The sequence below is a fragment of the Triplophysa rosa genome, linkage group LG11 (assembly GCF_024868665.1).
Source record: "Triplophysa rosa linkage group LG11, Trosa_1v2, whole genome shotgun sequence".
Classification (NCBI taxonomy): Eukaryota; Metazoa; Chordata; class Actinopteri; order Cypriniformes; family Nemacheilidae; genus Triplophysa; species Triplophysa rosa.
Genome location: NC_079900.1, coordinates 12,335,708 through 12,361,086, shown reverse-complemented (window position 1 = coordinate 12,361,086; position 25,379 = coordinate 12,335,708). Strand labels below are relative to the sequence as shown.

Here is a 25,379-nt window from a genome sequence, read left to right as displayed (position 1 = left end):
ATTTTAATGCCTTCTGCCACTCACTATATTACGTCTCTGCATCTACAAACCGCTCAGTAAATCCCTCCTTTATATAGCAATTTTTTTTTCTTTCTGTTTTTCTTATGTCCACGACTTTCATTAGACCCAAGGTGACCTCGTTTTCATTAGCACAGTGTGGTACAGCATAAATATTACAGAATTACACAAATCACAGGTCACTGGACTCTGACTGCGCTGTCCCTTTAATCCTGCGGTCATTTCTACCTTGTACTCTTGGCCTGCTTTATTATTTATCTCGTCTGTCCGTACTGCTGTTCCTGTTCTTTTTCTCACATGAGTAATGAATATAGGCCACATCTGACTAAACAAACTTATCATTAGTCAAATACTGCACCTCTTAGACAAAAGACCACTCAGCAGATTTTTATAAAACTGATTCTAAAAATAGGTACAATTCATCAGAGCAAACAGTAATGCTTTTCACATTGCATTTAATGCTGGCTTTAAGTCTTTTTAACCCTGACAGCAATGTTTCATGAAGTGCTTGTGTGAAAGGAGGATTCACATTTCCAACAGCAGATTAAAACAAACTAATAGCAGCAATTAAAGGGACAGTTCACCACCCAAAAATCTGTCATCATTTACTCGTATTGTACGATGTAGTTACGATGTATTCGTACCGAACCATCAACGGGCAAATTCCACATGGAAGTGATCATTCCTATGCCCTACTCCCTTCGAAGGGAGTTTAGACTTTGAAGTGTGCAGGGCATGTGCGCGCCATTATGTAGATGTTTACAATGCACTTGGCAAAGGGAGCGACGTAATTTCCTCAATATCTTCCGCTAGCATGTTCCCGTGACAACGCAGCATGGTGTCCATCAGCAGATGTCACTGTTTTAATGGCGTACCTTAAGCATAACTGTTGCAAATAAACATACATTTTATATTTTTAAAAGTTTTTAAAATATGCTATACAATATATAAACACTAATATACTATATACAATACTTTTTAAAATATAACATGTATGTTTATAATATAAAGGGAGGGAGTAGGGCATAGGAATGATCACTTCTATGTGGAATTTGCCCGTGACGGTTCCGTACGAATACACGTACCATTACACCCCTACCTACAATAGTAGGAAAAATGACAATGGTAGTCAAAAGTGCCCCAGAACTGTTTGCTTTCCTACATTCTTCAAAATATCTTCTTTTGTGTTCAACAGATATTTATAAAGCAAAATTTCCTACTATGGTAGTCAATGGTGGCCAAGAAATGTTTGGTTATAAGTATTCTTCCAAATATCTTTCTCTGTGTTCATCAGATCAAAGAATTGTATACAGATTTGGAACAACTTGAGGGTGAGTTGATGAAGACAAAATGTTCATTTTTGGGTGAACTGTTCCTTTAAGTAGATTGTACGAAACACTATAAAATGTATTAAAGTCATAGTAATCAATCAAAGTCTGCCATGAAGAAAGTGGCACAGAGACATGAAAAGAGAGAAAGCCTCATTTAATAGTTGTATTAGTATTACATTTTCTATCCCAAAGCACTTTGAATTACTATTGTGTATGTGTTCCTTAAATAACTTAAATGTATTGCCTTGCCATTCAGATCCCAAATCTACAACATGCTGAGCTTGCCTGTTCTTATTTAATATACAAATGAATACTCCAGCTGCTATAAAAACTGTTTATCCTCATACTTTATTCTTATAATATCTAATTTCCAGGGATTTCTGATATGTTAGGTTACTGTTACTCTTGTGTATGTTCTGAAACAAACAATTTTGTTGAGTACCGCTACTTAATTTGAAATAAAAAAGAATGTAAAGAGCATTTGATACTAGGTCACTTGGGGCTCACAGTGCAGTGATAGTACATGATAATACAACCCCATCACTCATGTTTCTTCATACAAGTATCTCAATGATGGCTACACTGATAATACATTAAGTTGGACATCTAATACTGAGTTTCAACAAGAGAGGATTCATGTGCAGACTATGGTGTAGTAAACCATATTAGGCTTTTTATTTCATCAGTCGGTCTTTCAAAGTCAGTATGGAATGGTATAAGAGCTTAACAGCTCGCTTGCCAAGGGCAGATTGCCATGAAAACAAGCAGCAGGAAAAAAAACACAGAACTATGTGGGAAATAGACTTGCACCATTTACTGAGACATGTTCCATTTACTGTGACCGCTTCCATAATCCTAATGAACAATATAATGTTATAGGTGCTCATGTTATGTTTTGACTGTATAGATGTTGTTTTAATATTCATGATTTCACTGCGAATTTAAAAATGATATATAAAGGACAGTAGACGTCTGTGTAATAACTGGAAAAACTAGTGATAAAAACGACATGAACATTCTGCATTCGCAAGTTGCAGCAAATGAGGCTTTTGTGACTTCAAACATCTGTTTGGTTTGGGTGTTTAAGACAGAGATGATCCAGAATCGGTCTTCTGCGAACACATGTACAGCTACAGTAAAGAGCATATAAGTGTGAATGTAATCACAGTGTGTAATGGTGTGTGAGTTCCCTCAGGTCAGCACCGTCCCTTTAAGATCCGTTTTACACCATGCACATAAGCGGGTACATAAGCAGCACTGCACCACAATTGCTTGTTTTTTTTTATTGTAGGTCACGATATTCAGATGAATGGTGATTAGGAGACAGTGCCCTCTTTCTGTAAGAGGTGAAAATGCAGGTCTCTGTGGTCTGACATGGGAAAACTGAGACGCTACCGCTCTCCCCAGCCAGCTCTCACATTTCTGCCGGTTGTTGCTCTTTGTTCTATTCATATCCAGCAGTGCTATATGTGTGTTTGTGTGTGTGTGTGTGAGAGAGGTAAATAGAGACTGTGATCTATTCTTTTAAAGCAGTGGACATGGATGTTCAAAACCTGGCTTTTAGGATCATATATGAGAGAGAAAGAGAGAGAGAATTCTGCGCTAACCTAATCTGCCAAATTTCAGTGCATTGCAGCATTTTCAGGCAACTGTAGAAGTGAAAAAGACTGTTGTGAATAGCTGCTGAACGTATAACACTGTTAGAGAACAAAGAGGAGCAGTCACCTGTGACACACAGTCATTACAACACACAACAACACCACCGGCTGTGCAACATTCCCAAAGCAGGAGGGAACAAGCTCAAGACATCAAATACAGTACCATAAAAACTACAGTACTGTACATTTCCACAGCCAGCACACATGCATCATATTATGTCTTAAAAAATCACACAATTGTGTCTGAAATTAATGATTTTATCTGTGAAATAATTTATAATAGCATTTGAATAACATTATTAACATTAACATGTTTTTTTTCACCACAAAACTAGTTATGTGAGCTAACAAAGTAAATAGGGTTAATTTTATTTCATGGGGACTTCATATCTATGATTTTTTTACTTACTTTTAGAATATCCTGTTTACCTAACTACTGTACATAAAATACAAAACGCAGACCTGATACATTATGGCTGTGTTAAACATTAAAATGTACAATTAAAACTGCAAATGTACAATTACAATTAAAGAGCTGTAACCAGTAAGCTTGTGAATGTTACTAGCGTATGAAATAAGGCATTACTGAAGCACAACATGACATGCTAAAATGTCTAAAGAATAGTGCCTAAAAACAGTTATCATTCTAATGCATTAAATTATTTAGATCGCCTTAAATACATCACAAAAAGCATCGGAAATCCACGGGTCCCCATTTCGTAAATACGTTATCTCCTTCGACAAAGAAGTGAAAACTAGACAACATCTTAGTTCTGTGTCAGCCACCATTAGTGCTTCGGAAGGGAGGGGTGTGTGGTGGACTGAGCCGTTGGTTGCAATTCACTACCTCAAGCTAAATTTCATTCACTGCACCTTTAGGTCTGTTAAGGATGCTAATATTAATGGATTCTTCAGTCCTTTCAACCTAAAACAAGTTTTTAGAGGTCCTTTGATACATAATTGTGACTGCCATTATGGCGGTGTAATCATGGTTTATGTAGCTCATTCTAAGGTAATAAAAACATAACGCTTCATTGTGTAAGGTCTTTATACACCTCTGAACACATAGTTATGTATATTATATTGCATATATACAGTATATTCTGTATATTACACTTTACAGCTTTCCTGTAGCTCAGTGGTTGGAGCATGGCGCTAGCAAGGCCAAGGTCATGGGTTCGATTGCAGATACTCAAATACAAATGTATAGGATGATGCGATGTGAGTTGCTTTGGATAAAAGCGTCTGCCAAATGCGTAAATGTAAATGTACACCTTTAAATGTTCACCTACAAAACAACGTTCCTTTAAAACCCCATCACACAAAAAAAAGGCTAAACACACAATAGCATTTTAGCTAAGAGAGGCTTACGATTAAATAGCTAAACATACTAATATTCCTAAACTCAACCACAACAAAATGCAATACACTAAACATGTACACGCATCATAAACACACACGCATGCACCTCTCAGGGGGTAAATGGTAGCACTCAGTCCTTGCGGCAGATTCGCTGCACTGAATCAGCACAAAAGAAAAATCAATAGGATAATTTAAATGAAAAACAAAGAGTGGTGAAGAGGATTTAATTATAAATCAATTGATAAAATCCATTGACTAAAAGCATCTAATTTAATATGTCAAAATCGCGCAGACTTCTGCCGTATGCATACTGTAACACAGGCGAGCGGCTTCCTGGAGAAAAGATCATATTTGACCACTAATGTAATCAGCTGTGCAAGCGTGTTGGTGAGACAGCAAGGGAAAGGTAGAGCAAGGTGGGAAGGGGAAGCGGTCGCAAGCCTTACATTAATGTATTGCCTGGAGCTCTCGGCTTCTTTTGCCTTACTGCACCATAATGACACGAACCATCGCATACCCAAAGGTGGAAAACACATGGAGGAGGGGCAGAGAAGAAAAATGGGTGGGAGAAACTGAAAAGAGGGAGAGAGAGAATGGGTTGCTGTAAGAGTCATTTTGTAAAGGGAACCCATCCATATGGTGCAGTGTGTGGAATTTAAAGAGACAGTTCACCCAAAAATGACAATTCGGTCGTTGTTTCTTCTATAAAGCTTAAAAAGATGTTGGAAAGGATAATGTCTAACATCCTCAGTCATTATTTATGACTATATGGATAAAAGAGCAACATCAATCATTTTCAAAAATACACAGAAATCATATGCGTTTGGAATGACATGAGAGTGAATAAATACTCAACATTCCTTTTTCGAGGAGAAAACCCACATGTAGTGCACACGAAGATACACAAAAGGGGTTCGGGGGTGTGATGGAAACCACAAACAACAGAACAGCCAATAGTGCGCTGATGAAAAGACATGAAATGAATGTGGAGAGGGTGGATCGAAGGATGGGAAAACGCAGAGGAGGGAATGGAGATACGGGAGGAGGGAATGGAGATACGGTAGGAGGGGGAGACGCGTGCTCTCTGTGGCTCTTTCTGCTGCGTAAGGAAGCGCTATGAACACTGATTGGTCGAGTATTCTGTGCAGTGAGGGGCTTTGTGAAAATGACACAGACACCTGCCAGATATGCCTCCTCTTTCCTGCAGCACACAGCCAAGGCCACAAAGCTATACGCTGCCAAACTGAGATCCCCCATATCGTCAGCAAGAAGCTCTGGTGCATTAAGAGCTGGAAGGTTAGGGAGCACCGTCTCTCACAACAACCACTTTATACACGCCTACACTGCAAAATGATACAACAGCTACAACCAGGGAGATGAGAAAAGGGTTTAGGGAAATAACTGCGAAGCAAAGGTTGTATTGGAGCATATGCGTGCAGTCGTATATATTACATCAGCAAAGCTATAAAGCCATATCATGGTGTTAAGCGATGAGCAACGGAAATAGTAACTGATACACAGCCAGAAAGATTTATCTAGAAGGTATTGGTATGTGGGATTCTCTCTCTTCTTCTTGGAAACAGTGCCTCTCGCTGTGATGTCATCCTCTAGGGAGATCATTCTCATATTGATCTCCTGATGTCAGCTGAATTGATGACGACACATAAATTTGGTCGTGTTGGAGTGTTTGATCAGAAGCATAGTCTGATCGAACGTGAAGAAAAAACAGAACATGAAAGAGACAGAGAGAGAAAACTGCCGCAACAGCCATCTGGGAAGAGAGCAGGACAAGCTGTGCTCCACCCTCAACCTCATCTCCATGTCCCTCTCTCTCAAGATCTGGCAGAACACCAGGGTGGACGGGGCCAGAGCCCTGGAACCCCAAGGAATCAGCATCTGGTACCTCCACCAGCCAGAGAGAAAAAAATACAGGAAAATATGTTCAGAGAGAAAATGAAAAGTCAACAAATACGTTTTTATGTTTGTTTATTTGTCTTGGGTAATAAATGCCCTAAATAACAAACACCTACAATTTACTTAAAGGGACAGTTTACCCAAAAATGTAAGTTCTTTCATTATTTATTCAACCACATTACATTCCAAATCTGTATGAATTTAATTCTTCTGCCAAATACAAAAGAATATATATTTTTTGGTAAGTAACCAAATAACCAAATGTGTTCCACAGACAAATAAATTATTTTTTACACTCTACTGTTTTTTCTCTACTCTACAGTTTTGGAATGACATGATGAATGATGACAAAATTTTCATTTTGGGAGGAACTATCCCTTTAAATCCATCCACTTATAGTTATACAGTAGGCAGCATACATTTTTACATGTATTATCTTCCACTGACCTCCACTTACAATGTTTGTATATTTTCTTGTGCCAAAACAGTCATCATTTAGTTTTCACTAACATTTGCTACCTTCTCTGTAACCCTTTAGAAAAACCAACTGTGCAACAACTCAGCGACAACTAAATGTGTAAAACCTTCTGTACCCTTACTACAAGCCCTACATGGTTTAGCTCCTCAGTACTTGAGTGAGCTCCTCTTGTATTACAGTCATTCACGTGCATTACGCTCTCAGGCGTCCTGTCAGTTGGTAATTCCTAGAATTTCAAAATCAAGTGCAGGTGGTAGATCCTTTTCCTATCTAGCGCCTAAACTTTGGAATAGTCTTCCCTGCACTGTCCGGGAGGCAGACACACTCTGTCAGTTTAAATCTAGACTAAAAACGCATCTTTTTAATCTTGCATACACTACTCTTCCATAATATAAATCCTCTGAGGGTTTAGGCTGCATTAGTTAGATCAACCGGAACCAAAAACACAACTGATGTACTTGTTGCATCAAAGAGTGCAGAACAGTACTCTACTCTCAGCCAGTCTTGTCTCATTGTTCCAAGGTTACCACAGTGAGCAGGATGCAGTTCATGGCCTGACGTGATGGTAGAGCGGAGAATGAGAAGCAGCGACCTGACAAGAGCTGAGATGATAGAGCTGGATAAAGAAGGACGCGGTCACTTGACACGTCTTCACCACAAAATTTCAAATGCTATTAGATTATTAATGATAATCTTAATATATAATTTATTTTATTATTAAGTTTATTTATTTTATTTAGCCTTGTTGTGCAAGTTCTCTGGAGCTTGTGCAGAGGCAGCAGCTTTTGCCAGAGGGGAACTGGAATCCCCTGGTTGGGCCTGGGTTCTCCTGAGGTTTTTTTTCTCGATTAGAGTTTTGGGTTCCTCGCCACCGTTTGCATACTGTTTTGCACTATTTGCCTGGCCGGGGGGGCTGCTTTAGAATTAGAATTTTAAAGTTTTACTTAATTAATATTGCATATAGGAATTTATAGTCTGTTATATTTGACCTGTGCTTCTCTCTCCTTTATCTTAAATGTGTGCTCTCACTGTGCGTGCGTGTCTGTGTGCGTGTGTGTCTTTGTGTGTGTGTACTTGTCTGTATACGTGTGTATGTGTCTATTAGGAGTGTAACGGTTCTCTGTAAATAATTGAACAGCACGGTTCCCCACCAACGGTTCGGCACGCGGCTCATCTTAAATCTGGCGATGCATTTATAATATGGTTCGTTAAAAATGATAATGCATAAAACAGACTGACAAAGTTCAGCTAATGTATGTTTGTCGATGGATACACATTTAATACCTACAACAAATCAAATAACGTAGACAAATTTCAATAGGATTGACGTATGCTGTAATATGACCAGTCATTTATGCTTTCATCACCCGGGTGTTGTGAGCACGCGAGTGCAGGTGAGACCTGAACAGCACATTTTGCTATTTAAACTAAACTCATTCAAGCCTTGTCAATTTAAACATTTAAGAGCCAGATGATGCAGAAGAAAACTCGCTCGCGCGCTGTGAGAAGATCCGAAGCGCGCATAAGGAAAGTCTCAGACATGGCGCAAATATTGAGTTGTCTTTGAAGCGCTTAAACGGACAAATTCACACACGAAGTAGGTCAACATGCCCCTCTTGTCGAGTATCTTAACAAACATAGTAGGTTATGTCTTAAGTGAACGGATGAAACGGACGAAAAACAACGCATGTGTTTAGTATCAGTGTACTGGATCTGTTTCATTCCTCTTAAAGCGACAGCAGCATATTCCTGCTGTCTGTTAAAAGTCAAGGAAATCACTCACTGCTTGTGACTCAATAGCTTCTGTAACTTCAATTATGATTCGTCTTTATTTAATTTGTACATATGCAATGTTATGTTTTATTTGATTACTTTAATCCATTTCTACCTTGAAAGGTGTATATACAGTATCTTATTTTATTTTCTGCTTTGCTCTGTTGTTTTATTGGTGCTGTTACTTGTAGCTTGATTATTTGTTCTTATTTTTATTTGTCAGTAGTCCCTTTTCCCTGAACATAGCCCAAACCAAACCGAACCGAAACCGTGACCCTAAAACCATGACACAGACCGAACCGTGAGTAATTTGAACCGTTATACCCCTAGTGTCTATGTCTATGTGTGTTAGTACGTGTGCATATTGTGTGTGTGGAGTGTTTTGTACACTGAAAAAAATAACTTGTAGAATTTACATAATAAAATCCTCGTAACAATTTGCACAAACTTTTTTAAAGTAAATTTGCTGCTATAATTCAAGTACGACTTACTAATCAGAATAAAGTAAATTCTACTTATTAAATACATTACGTTTTTGTTAAAATATAAAGTAAATGTTACTTAAAGTAAATGAAAAAAGTGCTCTGATCAAAATCATGTGTTTAATTCAAACTTCACGGATCACTTACTTTCATATTGAAATATACTTCTTTTTTAAAACATAGATGGTCAAGTAAGAAGAGACTGGTGGTCTCTGTACTGGTATTAGCACAGTTACTGCTCAATAAATGAAATAACACACTTCATGACAAATATTGTGCCTCCCTCAGCCTAGCCACAGTGGTGCCACAAGCACCACTCTTCTGAACAACGGTAATAACTTAAAAAACCCAAACTTAAAAATAATGCAGAAGCTCTCCTAAATCTCAAAGATAAATCAACACAAAACAAGAACAAGTCTTTCTTTTTACTGAAAAACACTTAAAATGTCAATTAATCTCGAAAAATAAATCTCCTAATGCAGTCAGACACAAAGCATGCTGGGAACTGCGGATCAACTGCCAAAGTATTTATATCTACAATTTTTTTTATGTAGTCTCAACACAAAATAAATAAGTAAACTTAATTTGACCAATCTAAATGGGTTTAACATAATAAAATTTAGTTGGATTTACTTAATAATTTGTTCAATTAAAATTACTCAAACAAAATAATTTAAATCTAAACAACCAATATTAGTAAATTTTATTCTCAAGATTTTTACGTTATTTTAACAAAATTTTTTCAGTTAAAAACAGGAACATAGTTATATTAAGTATATTTTAATCATTTCTTTTCATAAGATCTACTAAGGCAAAAAATCATTTTTTCAGTGTATGTGGGTATGTCTGTCTTCTGTGTTTTCACCTTTTTCTTGTTTTTACAGGTATAACTTTAATTGTTTTGCTTATAGTCAATATGTCTCATGTACAGCTGCTTTGTAAACAATGAAAATTGTAAAAAACGCTATATAATAAAGTTGAGTTGAGTTGAGTACTGTTACTGTTACTGTTATAAAAAAGTGGCAAAATCTTTTTGTTCCGAATTCTGGAGATCTCATGCAAGGTTACTGGTCTAGAAAGGTCAGAAGAATCCAGTAACAAACACAGCACAGAGAGCTTTCTGAGGTCTGTGCCATGTGTCCTCTGGATCCCTCTGATAATCACCATGGGGACCCAAATAATGATACAGAGCAGAAGCAAACGGAAATTTAGTAAGATGTTAATGGCAGTATAGAGTGACTTGGTAAGTACATATTATTTGGAATAAATGGCCAAAAAGGGGAGGCCATGGTCCAAGTAAACTTGAAAACAAACAAACTGTGGCCTGAATCCAGATCTTGTCTGGCCTAAAGCATGCTTGCAAGAAATACATAAGTTAAAGGAAAATTTGTCATTTATTCATTACATTGGGAATGCAATAATAATGTAAAGAGAAGGAAGGAATAAACTGGAAAATAACACAAGCCAGCATGAGCACATTACTCTCAATGTTGAAGCCAATGAACTAATCAAAGGCCATCGCTTTGACTAAAAGCTATTCTATTGTGTGCTAATGATGTTTATTTTTCATATTTCTTTCAATTTACAACAAGCTTAATTCTTCTAGCATGACAATGAAAAGCAAAAACTGAACTGATCTTCAAAGCGTTTACAAGGCAAAACCAATTTGCTGTTCATTTGACACAGATCCCTCTAATTTAACAAAGCAGAAACACTCCTCATATTACATTAATATGTATCATAGCAAACATGCCTCATTCAGCAGACGCATGGAACGATATCCCATCCAGTCAGATGCTATTATGTCCTACACACACACACGCGCAGTCAGTGGTCAGTTCTGCCTCTGTGGCACGGCTCGTTCATTCTCTTTCACAGCACAGCACTTTAGGAGATTAATTACAGACACTGACTGACAGGACAAAATGAACCCCCTCAAATCAGCACATAAGCAAAGCAGCAGAGACAGCGGCTCTCGCAAACCCGCGCAGACATCAAACAATTCACCTGATTACTTCTTCCCTATAGACCGGTGCAAGAGATTAGTAGTGAAAATGCTTCAATTTTGCATTCATTACACAGTTCTCATTGCAAATTTCCTTATGTTTGATCAGTGATGATGCAATAAAATCAAAATAAAAAATCAGAATTCTATATATTTCCTCGTTTTTAAGTCATAATCTTTCTTCATTTAAAATATGTCATAATACAAAAGCTTTCTTTTCATTTGTAAATGAACTTTTTATTTTGACCTCAGACACCCATGTACAGCCACGGGAACATTTAAGAGACCATTCTAAATTTTCATTTAATCCACATTTCTAGATGTATTCTGACCATTCCAGTTCAGTGTCTGTTGAATTTCAACTAAATCAAACCTCAGGAGGGACATAAAGTCAGCAATGTGAAAGACTGACAGCATGAAAACTGTGATAAAAATCCAGGTTCACATTAAAAATATTTTTCTTAATACATGTAGAAATATTACTGTTGTACTGCTTAAAAGTGAATATGTGAGTATTTGAGAAAATACAGAGCATCTTTTCTGTTATTTTGTCCTGTTTCTCCAGTTTTCATTTTCTGCAAATGAAATTTGGTAGAAAAATATAGTTAGTAGTTCACAGAATGAAACAAAAATGATACTTTTACCTATACACCTACCTAGCAAATTCAGAAAAACTGAAAATAATTTTGAAATGGTCTCTTATTTTGTTCCACGGCTGTATGTTTGAATATAAGCATTCATGCAGTATAGAGCTTATGTGTGTAAGCAAACATCTCCACACATCTGCGGTGCGGATCGTGGTGTTGTGATTGACAGCTCAGGGAGAGGAAAAACTGAACCGTTGAGACTGAAGATGAGCACATTGCATAACAGAAGTTGATATAGTGTGATGAAAGTAGCTCGAGGAGATAGACAAAGAGAGAGAAATTCCACTGCTCACAGTGTTCTGTGAAAGATGCAACGTATTGACAAAAACCATTGAGGGTCTTTGTCTACTGGAAACCAAGACAGTGACTCAAGCTCTCATCTGTCTCTGGCCATCTGTATTTGCCAGTGTACATCCAAAATATAATGGGAAGAAATGTAGAGAAGAAAATTTATAACCACACATTGGGTATTATAACAAAATCACGATCTAGCCCTGAAGTCACACGCAGAAACCTTCTAACCTCCTGACACACACAAAAAACCATTCTGCGAGGTGAAACAGAGGAAATAAGTAGAACAGCATATTTGTTCTGCTTAGTATTTGATCCTGATAACTGCAGCACACCATGTATATTTGTCCTTGCAAATTCTCCGTCTCCCTTCCTCTCTTCATCATTCTGCTCCGTGCAATCACTCCTTCCTGATCTCTTCCCATCTTTCTAATGCTCCCTCTCTTTCTCCTTCTCTCTTTCTCTCCCTGTCTGAGGCATAGCTTGGCAGTGTTCTCTTCCTCTATGTGCTCGATGCCATTAGCTGGGATGACAAAGTGCCTTTCCCCTTTGTCCTTAATCCAAGTGAGAGCTCCACTTGGAGAAAATGCTGAACGCTAGCTTGCAGTGGCTAGCGCCAAACACAGAGAGACACACAACCTCTCTTTGATGCACACACACTGCAGGAGATACATATGCCTCCGAGTAGACATACATGTTCAATAACAATGTATATGATATATAGGTAACATTTGCTGCATGCGCATGGATTTGTAAACTGACACACACAATACAAAAAATCCATAAAACTATCATAAAAGTGGTCCATGTCAGGACCGGTAGGGGAAGAACCCAATTGCAGGCAGCGGTTAAGGGGTTAACAAAAAACAAGATTTATCCCACAGGGGGGTAAAACAACAATAACAAGGAGAAATAATATGACAGGCAAACAGGAACGTAGACTAACTAACACTGGACTAAAACTACACTTGACAAAACTACACTAGACTAGACTAGACTAGACTAGACTAGACTAGACTAGACTGGGATAACTTACAGACAGGAACAAGACGCAACATCTTCAAAGACATGAATCATATGCAGCAATCAGCAATGACCGAAACAAGCAATGGTACAAACAGTAAGAACAAGCACAGGACAAGAGACACAAGGGCATAATATAGGGGAACTAACAAAGGATAATTAACAAGGGACAGGTGTCGGGGATGAAACACTGATGGAAAGCTAAACGAGGACCCGAGAGGGGCGGGGCCAAAGACGAGAATGCATATTATGTCGTGACCGACAATAATATGTTTCTCTCCACACAAAACACGAGGCTTTGCCAAGGTTCTGCCACAAGACCAAGAAAGACATGACAAGAAGAGGCAGAACCATGACAGGTCCATATGACTTGTACACTATATTCTAAGTTAGCTTCACAAAAAAGCTCTATTATGAAACTGGCATGTTTCTCATTCAAACCTATTGTGTGGCTCTAGAATTCACTTCAGCATGGGCAAGACATGAGCACTTTCATTCCAGATGTCGGCCATTTTTACTCCTTCTTTGCCCCGCGAACTGACACCTTTCCCCGTTTTTGGTCTTTTCCCCATCACCGTTTCTTCCTCCCTGTATCTGTGCTCTCATTCAGTCCCCCGTTGGCTCGTGTCTTTGCAGTCTTCCTCCCTCTTTTCTCATTTGCAATTCCCCTCTCCCTCTCCATCCAGCCTGCTGCAGTATTACCTCCATCAGCATCTTATGAGCGCTGTTTTTTCTCGCCTCTCCTACAGTACGCGCAAAACAGACACACCAACATACAATCCAGTCACATCCATGGGGAAAATCTTATCTAAACAGTCGTGTTTCATAGCAATAGTCTGGTATGTGTGTGTGTAACGGAATGGAGTAGTCCGATCTGAATTAACATGATAGAACGAGGATATGCTATATAAAGTATAGGTGACATGATACATTACAGCACCACGGTTGTTCCCTTCCCCTTTTTCTCTCTTGTTCTCACTTCCTGTCACAGATCAGTTTCCCCTGTTCTGTGCAGAAATGAAGTCCTGTGGGAGTGTGCTTGAGAAAAAGAAAGGGATCTGGTGTAAAACAGAGGGGTGGGGGTAAAAAGAGAGAATAAAAGTATGCAGTGCAATGTTTCCATCAGAGACCACCCAGTCCCCCTTGTGACTGTTATGAATAAACAGAATCTCACAAGTATACATTTATGAATAATATTACGTTAGATAACAAAATATCAATGCAAGTGGCATTTACTAATGCGTTTTTCTCAGAATTTCACTTTTTAGAGTTATTTTTCAACATGTCAGCCATTTAAGTGAATGACAAATCAACTCAAGTTCACACAGGTGTAAAATACTTCTTATCTGTATTTTAAACATTATACATTCTACATGTTTTAACCTAATTTTTTACATGTTTGGCTTAAAATGTGTGCCAGTGGCTTTGTTCTTTAAAATAAATGGAAATTATTTATTTAAAATAATGTTTGAAAACTTGGGGTATACCGTACATGTGTCCTATGGTGTGACAGCAATATATTATATTAATATATAATATATTATGTTATATTTTATAAATATTATAATTAGGGCTGTCAAACGATTAATCGTGATTAATCGCATCCAGAATAAAAGTTTGTGTTTACATAATATATGCCGGTGTTCTGTGCATATTAATTTTGTATTTATAAACACATACACATAAATGAATATATTTAAGAAAAATATAAAATATAACTATTAATAAACTTTTATTTACAATTTCAATTATTGGTAAATATAAATTAATACATTTAAAATTTATAGACAAGTATGTGTATGTGTTGTCTTTATAAATACAAAATAAATATGCACGGTACACAGATATATATTATGTAAACACAAACCTTTATTCTGAATGCGATTAATCGCGAATAATCGTTTGACAGCCCTAATTATAATATATTATTACACGGTTTGTTGGAATGCTTGATTCTGATTGGCCAGTCGCAACATTTGCAGGTTCATTATTCCCAGATAATAACCTATCAAAACTAATAACACACGGTAACCCCGATGCAGCAAATGATTTTGACAGGTTTTTTTGACAAATTAAATATAAATATGTCTTTTAATAACATATATGACATTATATTTACAAATAATTAAACCAAATTGCCTGTTCGGGACATTTGAACGTCGTTTCTTACCTTAAAACCGAAACTAAACAGCTTTTCCTCGCGGAAGGTCAGCATTCGGTAAAAATGAACTAATAAAATATTTAAAATTCACATTTCATGTCCAGATTTTTCTCATGTGGCAAGTAGCCGTGTAATAAGCGGGATAATGTACAAGCAGCTGGCTGTTATCACGAAATAAGACAATTCAGTGTGATACAACACCCTCCGCTTCGGGTCCTGATCACACTGTCGGGGCTTATTTCTGCGATAACAACCGTCTGCCTGTACATTATTCCTTACATACAGTATATTAGTGTGAAATGCAGGACCTCCCGACTAAGCAACTCCTTCTTTCCCTCTGCCATTAGACTCTTAAATGGGTAACCAGTGGACCAGACTAGTCTCATCTATCTCACAGGATAAGCAGACTGAATTACTTAATCTTAATTTGTACATTTGTTAATGTAACTGCTGCTACTGCTATACTGCACTAATATCACTATCATTGCATACTTTTTAATGTTTAAACTTTTTATTATCACTGCATTATCTGTCAGTGATACTGCTGCTGTTATTACCATTGTATATTTTGCACATAATCAGTTCACTACATTTGCACTATAGATGTACATAGTGTATATTTTATATTCCATAGTGTATATTTCACAGTTTATGTTCCAACCCCGGCAACATAGTTTTATTCACTCCTGCAGCATAATCTCAGTTTTATTTAGTTTATCTAGTTTTATTTAATTTATTTATTATGTTTGTTGTGTGTTGCACTTGTTCTGGCATTCACTGTGGACAGCAAAGTAAGAATTTCATTGTAGAGGGAAACTTGTTTTCCTCACTGTACATATGACAATAAACACTCTGCATCTTGAATATATTATATTTATAACATATTATTTTATATTTATATTATAAAATAGCATAAGAGAGATTTCTCTTCATTGTTAGTTTTTTTTTTCAAAAGTTTTGCTGTTTCACCATAGGACACATTTACGGTTTATTTGTCAACTATATGCATCCATATTCCTTTGGGCCACTGCATCTTTAAGCACTGTGAGCACAAAACATATCAGTATTAGTTACTGTTTTGTGTAGTTTCACAAAAAAGTCGGATGCTCATTCACACTGCTTGTTTTAAAGAGCCATTGAATAAAAATACTTTCCCCTTATGTGACCTGAAGACACACAATGAAAGGAAAGATCGATTCAAGGAAAGCTACACTGTTAAAGGTGATGTCTGTAATTATATCAATATTATCCTTGGTCCTATTTCAGCTTAATATGCAGATGAGCCTTTGAGTCAACAAATGGTGTGAGAAAGATAGCCTGGGGGAGTGTTCAGGAAACCTGGTTGGAAACATTTTTGTTGGCAAGTCCATTTGGTGATGCTAGTAGTGCAGAAACTACACACATACATTTAACCTTTATGCTGAAGCGGCTTGACAAAAAAATATGTCTGTGTGGTCATGAAAAGTAAATGTCCCATTGGCCACGCGTGGAGCGCTGGGAGGTATGTAATGGGAGGGTGGGGGTGAGAAAGCCAGCTATTCCCTTGTGACCTATCAGTATTTGAGGGAATGTGGATTGAAGGTGCAGCGGATGTGTAGCTTTACAGGATTACAGTGTGATTTAAACAATATAACCCGGCGACTCGCACACATAACTTGTTGGCTGTGTTATTGGCTGATCTTCTCCGTCCTATTAGGATCAACGCCTATTTAAATTTCAAAGCAGGAGAGCTAGACTGCATGTGGAGCCGTACATGCGAGCAACTAGCTGACTGCAGTTCAGGATAGATGCCTACTGGGATCTCCATGTAGACTTCTCGGGGGGTGGGTTCAGAAAAACTGAAGCACACAAAATATCCTGAGCCAGAAAAATTGGCTTGTAAAAGCAAATACACTGCAACTCTCCCAGACTCATTCACCGGCGAGCTGGACAGAGGCCAGCGAGGATAAAGCACACTGCGACTGTAGATTCAAGCGTATCCAGCGGCGTACCTCTCATTGACCGATTCATTGGTCTCAGCGTGACTGGTTCAATAACCTTTATTATCATCCTCTGATGCTGCGGCAACGTGTGATCAGAAGATTCGTGCTGTTGAAATACCGCACAACACTGAGTTGCCCTGGAGGCTCTGCTAAGGTTTTGCTACCAGTACTGCGTAAATTTAACCAAACGGGTGCGTGATGCACTGGATCAGTCGTATAGAGGCCGGGTAACCAGCTGTGTTACCAGTGGGAAGGAGGAGAAGCGGAGGCCTGCTTGTTACTGAGAGATCTCGTCCCACATATCTCCTCATTTTCGTACTATATTTAGAGATGTAGTAAGCAGAAGGGAAACAAAGGAGGCAGATTGGAGGTGTGCGCACGGGTGCCAAAAGAGGTCTCTTAGCACAGACAGCCAGACAAACTCTGGTTACACATGAACATTATCATTAGAGGGAACACAAAGGTAATTGACACTTTTGGGGAACTGATAAACACAGCCTCATTTTAGAAGAAAATGCGTGTGGTTAAAAGGACAGTATCCAGAAAAGACGAGACGAGTGGCTGTCATAGTCTACGGACCCTGCTAGACATGCTTTTGGTTGCCAATGCAGGTGAAACATTTTTTCAAAGAGTCACTAAAGTCCTGGCTTTGTTTTTGGCATGACCATCGAAATCAGTTTAGCTTACCGCTTCCAAACAATTGAAGGGAAGACAGCTACAGTATACTGTATACAAATAATGGAGGTCTTTTATTCTTTTACAAAATTCAAATAAGTCTGCATTCATAAAACGATTCATATTTTTATTTTTCTATGTTGCCTAAGAATAGACATAGCTTTTGTGGGGGGAATTTAAAAGTAATTGAAAGTATTGTAAAGATAAACGTAGCATGTCACAAGGGCAGTTTTTTGTTAGGCTACTTACTTAAATTAGACTCGAAATACGGTCAATGCAGACTGTCAATGTGCCTTTCTTTTCGGTATTGCAAAAACAATATTCACTTTAGAGAAACCACAACAGCCACAACTTTGATGTCATGCTTGCTTGGTCTTGATTTAGGATTGGATATTAAAGTTGTGCATGCTAATATGATGCCCAAAAATGCAGCCTGTATGGAGCTTTGACACACAACCAATAACCCAAAAGTTATTCACTAAAATATACAGCAAGTACATTATTTTAATACACTAGTATTTCATAGAATGTGAAGCAACATAACGAACATGAACTTTTAAATATATTTCTGAAATGATATGAATCGTGAGATTAATAAGAGGTTTTCTGCGCATATATTTAAGCGTGGGAACAAAATACAGAGAGCGAGATTAATTTGACTACAGGCTGTTGCTAAGATACGCTGCCAGAGCTCTAGTTCATTTAATATTTCTTCATCCTTATCGAATGGGATTTTGCACGTGAATGGCTATATGCACCCGCAGGTTGTTATCCGTTCGCTCATACAACATGTGCTCAACTACAAGTCCGAAGCGTCAACCAGAAGTAAAGCAATTCTGCTCAGTCTGCGTATCATGCACTTCCTCTTCCTCGTCCTTGAGGTTTTATTTCACTGGCCTATAAGTCTGTTGTATCTGTTTCTCATCAGGACGAATGAACTGCTTTAATAAATCACAGATGGACACTGCAGGTTGTTGTTAAATGTAGTCATTGTACTTTGTATGTTTTAATGCTTAATTCTGACAAATGCCAAGCCAGGTTTTACAAAAAATCAGTTTAAGATAAACAGCTACGCATCTGCATTCCTCCAGTCAAAAAGGTGACCACATGCACACTTCTTAGTGGCTGTGCCTCTGTTGCTCTGTTATTCGGTTGCTCTGCAGCAGAATCAGCGCGCAGTCAGCTAGTATGAGACGCCGCAGTGTTACGCTATAGCACAACAAGAGAAAGGGACAGGGAGGTTGTAAGCGATGATTAGCAATCCGGTGCCCCGCACCCACTAATAAAACGCTATGCTTGTCACGGTTGATAAAAGACCTCCGTTCAATGACGACGCATCAAAACCATGACGGCATCTCTTCCTCCCCTTGAGAGCTGTGAGAATAGCTTTGTAACTTATACTCACAGATTTCAAACGCATCCTGAGCAATTCTGCATTAAAATTCAGACTGCGAATGTAAACTGATCTGTCAAGAATGCTAGCCTAATTTTTTTAAAGAAAGCAAGTGTGTATCAACTAATCTATCTATGATCTATTAACCCAGATGTGCAATGGGAAATAAATATCCTAAATAACTAGCAAACACTGATAAAGAAAATAAATGACCACTGTTCACTAGGACTGTTCCCAGAGGCAAAAGGTGTATTAACTTTTATGTGCTAACATCACTACACTCTGACAAGGGTCAGAGAACGACTTAGCGTTTTTCTAAGACGAGTATACATAATGACAAAGATGATTTCTGACAAAAAAAGATATGATTACTTGATTTACAAGTCTATAAGCTTTATAAAGAAAAGACAAAAAAATGTTTGGTGCATTGCTAAATTTGCAGACTGACTAGGCTGCAGTTTATGGATTCATGCAAAAAGTATTAGCATAGGCCCGTTGATTATCATAAAATAAAAGATCTGATTTTTAATCTCAAACATGACCACCATGTTTGATCATCATGTCCGGACGTGGGAGAGGGTGTACTGATTATCAGGTGATTTTGGTGGTAGTGACATACGGAGTTTGTGCTGAGTAAGCAGGAATCTGATTCGGTTAAAACAAGACCCATGGGAAACTCTGAAGTTCCTGGGATACCGCTAAGTTCTTGCACTTCCTAACGGAACACATACCCAAACAAAAATTGATACCTGATGGTTTGCTTTTCAACAGTCAATTTTGGAATAACGTGCCTGGTTCAATGTATGTCTTACCACTGCAAGGGCAATAACACTATGAACACATAATTCACCTTAGAAAATCTACCAAACCGACAGATTTACAAAATACTGCACCAATTCCATGTCTATAATATTTTAGAGGAAAAAACAACATACAGTACATGACAATCACTGTCCTTAATTCATAGTTGAAACTTGTGTACACCTCTGGGTAAATGTCCTGATGACGTTTGTAAGGGTCTGCCAGGAATCGTTCTGCAGTATGAACATACACACTATGCACCTATGACTATAAGAATTCCGGATTTATAATAAAAGTAGATATCTAAACATGACAGCAACTTTTTTGTGCTAAACAGAATGAATGTATCAACAGTACAGAACTTGCATCCATTGTATTCTCTTTATGGTCATAATGTAAAATAGCCAGACGGTTTTCTTTAATAAAGCAACACTTATAGCAGTAAAACAGCATTGTGTGTGTACTGTATGCGTGTATACATTTGTGTGTGTGCACCAGTGGAAGCGTGAAGAGGGAGAAAGACAAGAATACAAGGAGAAGGACAACGGACACAAATGAGAGTGCAAGGGTTCATCAATCGAAGGTGAATGGGTGTCAGTGCTGAAAACGACAAAATTGTACAGAATCAAAATGACCAAGAAATTAGACGCTGTGCTTGCTGTGAGCTCGAGAATACTGTTAATCAGCAAATAATGTGTGAGGCAAAGATTTAGAGAAAAGACAATGCGACAAAATACTGCAATTTATAAGAGGAAGCGATGGAAAAGAAAGAGGAAAGCTGTTTTCTTTCCAGATGTATGGTCACACTAAACTTACGACGTTTATTTGGAAGAACTCAAAAAATGATGATCATATGTGCCAATGAAGGACACTTTCATTAAATCACTATTATTATTATAGGCTACAAGTTTTTTATTAAACTGCCAAGAAACCCCATGTACATTTGTCTTTGACATCACCTGAAATGGCCCTTAGGAAAATAAAACATGGTTTTAGAAAAGTAACCATTTATTTTCCATAATTTCACTATTAATAAATACCATGGTTAACTTATGGTTATTGCGATGAGATTGTGGTAAATATTGTGGACACCTTCATGGTTTTACTGCAAATAAAATTTAGTTCCTATAGTTAAACCATGGTTAACTTTCGTAAAGGAAACAATATGCATCCTTTGAAACATTATTGGGTAGCAGATGGAATCACAGGGAAGAGTTCGCTTTAACTGTATTGATACGGGAACGCGGACATTTAATAAAGCATAATATGTAAAAAGATGCCGACACTCACCCTGGCGTATTTCGAGGAATAGGGATCCTCAAACAGATTCCAGATTCGGGGCTGCCATATACTCCACCAGCTGGGGTTCCGACCATCCTCCTGTAGACACAACCTCTTCAAGTCCCCGTCCGCGCCACCCGTGAGCGCCGGGTCATCCTCTGGCGGGTCGGGCTCTGGCGTCTCGAAGCTGTCCAGCGCTTCCTCGGCATCCCTGTGCTGTCGGTAGTTCATCCAGCAGCAAGCCTCCACGTCCGTCTCGTCGATACCCCAGAAAGCGAGCTCCTCCTCGAACAGAGGACCGCAGACATCGTTGGGACAATGCAACTTTCCCGTGCGGTAATAATTGAGGATGAAAGCAAACGTGTTGGGGTGACGATCAAAGAAAAACTCATCGGATTTGGGGTCATAGTCAAAGTTACTGAACGCATCTGGCTCGGTGAGCCAGGACAAGCGGGTCCCGGGCAGCGTCTTCAACGTGCTGCGGTACGTCTCGTGCCGAATCCCGCCGCAGTTTATCACTATTTTCTCGCTCTCTGACGGACAAGTCATGTCTGCGCTGTAACATGCTTTGTTGGACGACTTGTTCCCACCCTTGCGCCCTTTGAAAGAGGAAACACACACCGAACTGAGCATAGAGGAGCAGGGGGAGAGAGAGGAGGAGAGAGAACCGAGAGGGGAGGAGGGTGGGAGGAGCCTGCAGAGAAGACAAAAAGAAGAGATAAAAGACATTTAGTGATGTTCATATCCTTAAACACCATCAGGTTAAAGTAACCTGTCACTTATAGGTTTATACAGCAATTTGTAATAGTCATGATTCTGTGGAGGGTTTTGTAAAAGTTGGCCAATGTCAAAACAAGTTGAACTCAAACACAGCTACGCTCATAAAATCTAAGAATATGTAAAAATCTACAAAATCATGTTGTTGATGCAGGAATATGGTGCAAGCGTTCACCCACAAACACATAAATGTCGAGTGTGTTCATCTCTCATAAAGAATTTCAATGTACTGTACATTCAGTGTTACATAATAAACAGGCTTCCCTTATAATAAGGGGACCCCTCCTTCTCTGCAACGCCCACCCGTCTCTCTTTTCCCATCTCACAACATCACTCTGCTGCCATGTCCCTTCAATTCACTAAAACACTCTCCTCAATTACAGCAATGGGAAATGAAAATGACTGAACGTTTCAGTACCCCCCGACCCCAACCCCCCCCCCCGCATCATTCTCTTAGTGTGTCCAATAGAAAGAGGGAAAGGATGAAAACGAGAGACAGGAAGGGTGGGAGGAAGAGCGAGAAAAGCTAAAGGCAGAACCATTATTTGCTGAGCTACACAAAATAGGGAGAAAAGACTGCAGAGCATTAACTCTTACACGTTCAGTCTCTTGCTCTCTGTGTGCAGTGAATGTTATGCAGAACAGTCAGCATAGTGTACGTACAGTATTATGGTGTGACAAAGTCAATAAATCGGTATGTTTAAGCGTGCAATCTTTAAAATGAGTCTACATGCATACATAGCTGCATTATCACTGCATTAAAGAGCAGTGCTGGAAACCTGAATCTTTTACTATTTAGCTCTTGCTAAAAGGATAGTTCACCCCCCCCAAAAAAACATTCTGTCATCATTTACTCACTTTCAAGTTGTTCCAAGTCTGAATACATTTCTTTGTTCTGATGAACAAATAGAAAGATATTTGCTTGTAACCAAACAGTTCTTTGACCCCATTGACTACCATAGTAGGAAAAATTTCTTAATAACTTTTTTTGTTCTGTTGAACACAAAAGAAGATGTAGGAAAGCAAACATTTCTGGGGCACTTTTGACTACCGTTGTAATTTTTCCTACTATGGTAGTCAATGGGGTCTAAGAGCTGCTTGATTACAACCATTCTTCCAAATATCTTTCTCTGTGTTCAACCAAACAAAAAAATGTATACAGATTTGGAACAACTAGAGAGTGATTCATGACAGAATTTTCATTTTTGGGTGAACTTTCCCTTTAAGCAAGTGAGTCTACAGTCTTTAGGCTCATCTATTCCTCTTGTTTAGCTGCATGTACTGCCATAAAAAAGGTATAAGTACATAACTGACTAAAATTGTGCCTGTAAAAGAGGAGTTTGGCTCAGACAAAAACAGAAAAAGAAATCACAACACTGTCAGAATCCAAAATAAAATGTCCAAGCCATGTTTGGCTTTTTGTAGTATACATTCCCATGTAACAGTTTTGTCTTCATGGTCTTAACTACCATAACCATAGAGGTCTTATATAGGGGAAATGTAGTTAAATCCTCACTTCACCTACTTTCTCCTTTATTCACAGTTTATTATTTCATTCATGTCCTCCTGTTTTTGTGAATAACTCTTGAAATATCAAAGATCATAAGAGTGTGTCATATAACAGAAGGCTGAATCATATAACACAGGGTGTTGGATTCATAGCTTCTCTAAATAAAGCCCATTGAACTGGTTTCTCCTTTCAGCACCATGGACAGCGCCTGGTGTTTTAACTCCTCACTTCAAGCTAAGAACTGACATGTCACACCATCAGCAGTGATATCATTCACACGAAAGCATTTTATTAAATGCATAAGACAACATGTTCAACTTCAAAATTATATTTATAAAAAATATATATTCAGTTTAAATTATGTTAATTAATTTCCTTTAGAATCCTTTTAAACTAATTTCATATAGTTAAAACTTTTTATTTGTATTTTCATTTTCCAGAAAACTACATTGATCAAAATTGCCCTAACTGCTATGAGCCCAGCATAGCCTCATCTGGTCAAAAAATGAAGAGTTTGCATTTTAAAACGACATATAATAATAACCACGTCGACCACAAAGAGGTAAAGAAATGAAACGATAAATAGGAAGAACTGCGAAAAATGAATCACAAGGTGCTGGCAAAGCAAAAAGGGCTCTCACTGAAAAGGGAAAACATTGTTAAGTGTGTTCGTGGATGGGGGGAAGTACATTAAGTGTGTATGTCCGTTGGGATGGGGGTTGGTCGTGAGGACAGATACGCCTATAAAAGTCTACAGTACTGTAGATGACCGACCATGAGCCGGCGGAGAGGAAAAACGAGAGAACCGTTTACGGCCACTGAGGGGATTGTGACTGAGGATGCAGGAATGACTGCAGTAAAGGTAATAAGAAGCACTGCCTCCATTAATAAAATATTCAATTGATTGAAAAAATGTACGAAATTTGATATACACATGCATTTATCATTATAGAACCTGTTTTAAAATGATCTTAGCTACCTTTCCGGTATCTTACAGTATGCTGTAGTGTGTTTGCATTCTCTCTCTCTCTCTCTCTCTCTCTCTCTCTCTCTCTCTCTCTCTGTCTGGTGCAATGTGGATTCTTTCAGATTTCTCTACTGGCTATCCCACTGCAGTTGAGACTTAGTGGTGCTCAAAGGCCACCTAGAGGATTTATCAAAGAACTGCATACAACAAAATACTGCAGTCCCCCCTCCTCTCTTGCCTTTTTTCCTGTTGAGGTATGGATGCCTTGTGCAAACCATCTGTTCTTTAGCTGATGCATTGTGAGTGTGTGCGCATGTGTCCTTTTCAGGTCGTACACCATTTTAATTAACTGAAATCACTTTAGAAGTTAAATTCAATCGCTGATTTTGATGAATTAAGAAGCTATTATCGCAGTCTCAACCAGACCACTTGAGTCAGTGATTGGTTTTGGCTTTTTCAATCCCTCCCTCTTTTCTCCTCTCTCTCTTATTTGTGTGCACCAGGCGACTCTCAGCTGAGTTGCTCATGTTGGCGTCTCTTGTGGAATAGCACTAAGGAGGGAGAAAAGCAACAGCAGAACAAATTAACAGCACAAGGACGCTTGCGCACGCAAACATAGGCGTGTTCAAACAAAACGGCATGTCACATCACATTTTAATGTAACCAATTTAGTTGAAAGTGCTGCGTTAGACTATCCGTTTCACAAACTACACATAGACTCAGAAGGTCACTAGGTAGGCTTTAACCTCTGCTTTGAAACTAATCACAGCTCTAACTGCGGAGAACAGTTCGAAAGAGAGATAGGGGGCTTACAAGACTCATTTTACAGTTACAGCACTGAGCTGTGCAC

The 25,379-nt window shown here is 38.4% G+C and overlaps 1 protein-coding gene across 9 annotated transcripts in view; it reads right to left on the bottom strand.

Moving 5' to 3' along the window:
- The window catches only part of kcnc3a (potassium voltage-gated channel, Shaw-related subfamily, member 3a), a 60,237-nt gene that overhangs the window by 32,933 nt on the left and 1,925 nt on the right, over positions 1-25,379 (bottom strand). For all 9 annotated transcript variants that reach the window (XR_008963851.1, XR_008963853.1, XR_008963852.1 and 6 more), the window contains exon 2: positions 21,285-21,969. Coding sequence is in view for 6 of the 9 variants with exons in the window: in XM_057346160.1 (XP_057202143.1) it covers positions 21,285-21,908 (624 nt within the window). In the remaining 3 variants the exon portion in view is untranslated. The remainder of the gene's footprint in view (positions 1-21,284; positions 21,970-25,379) is intronic.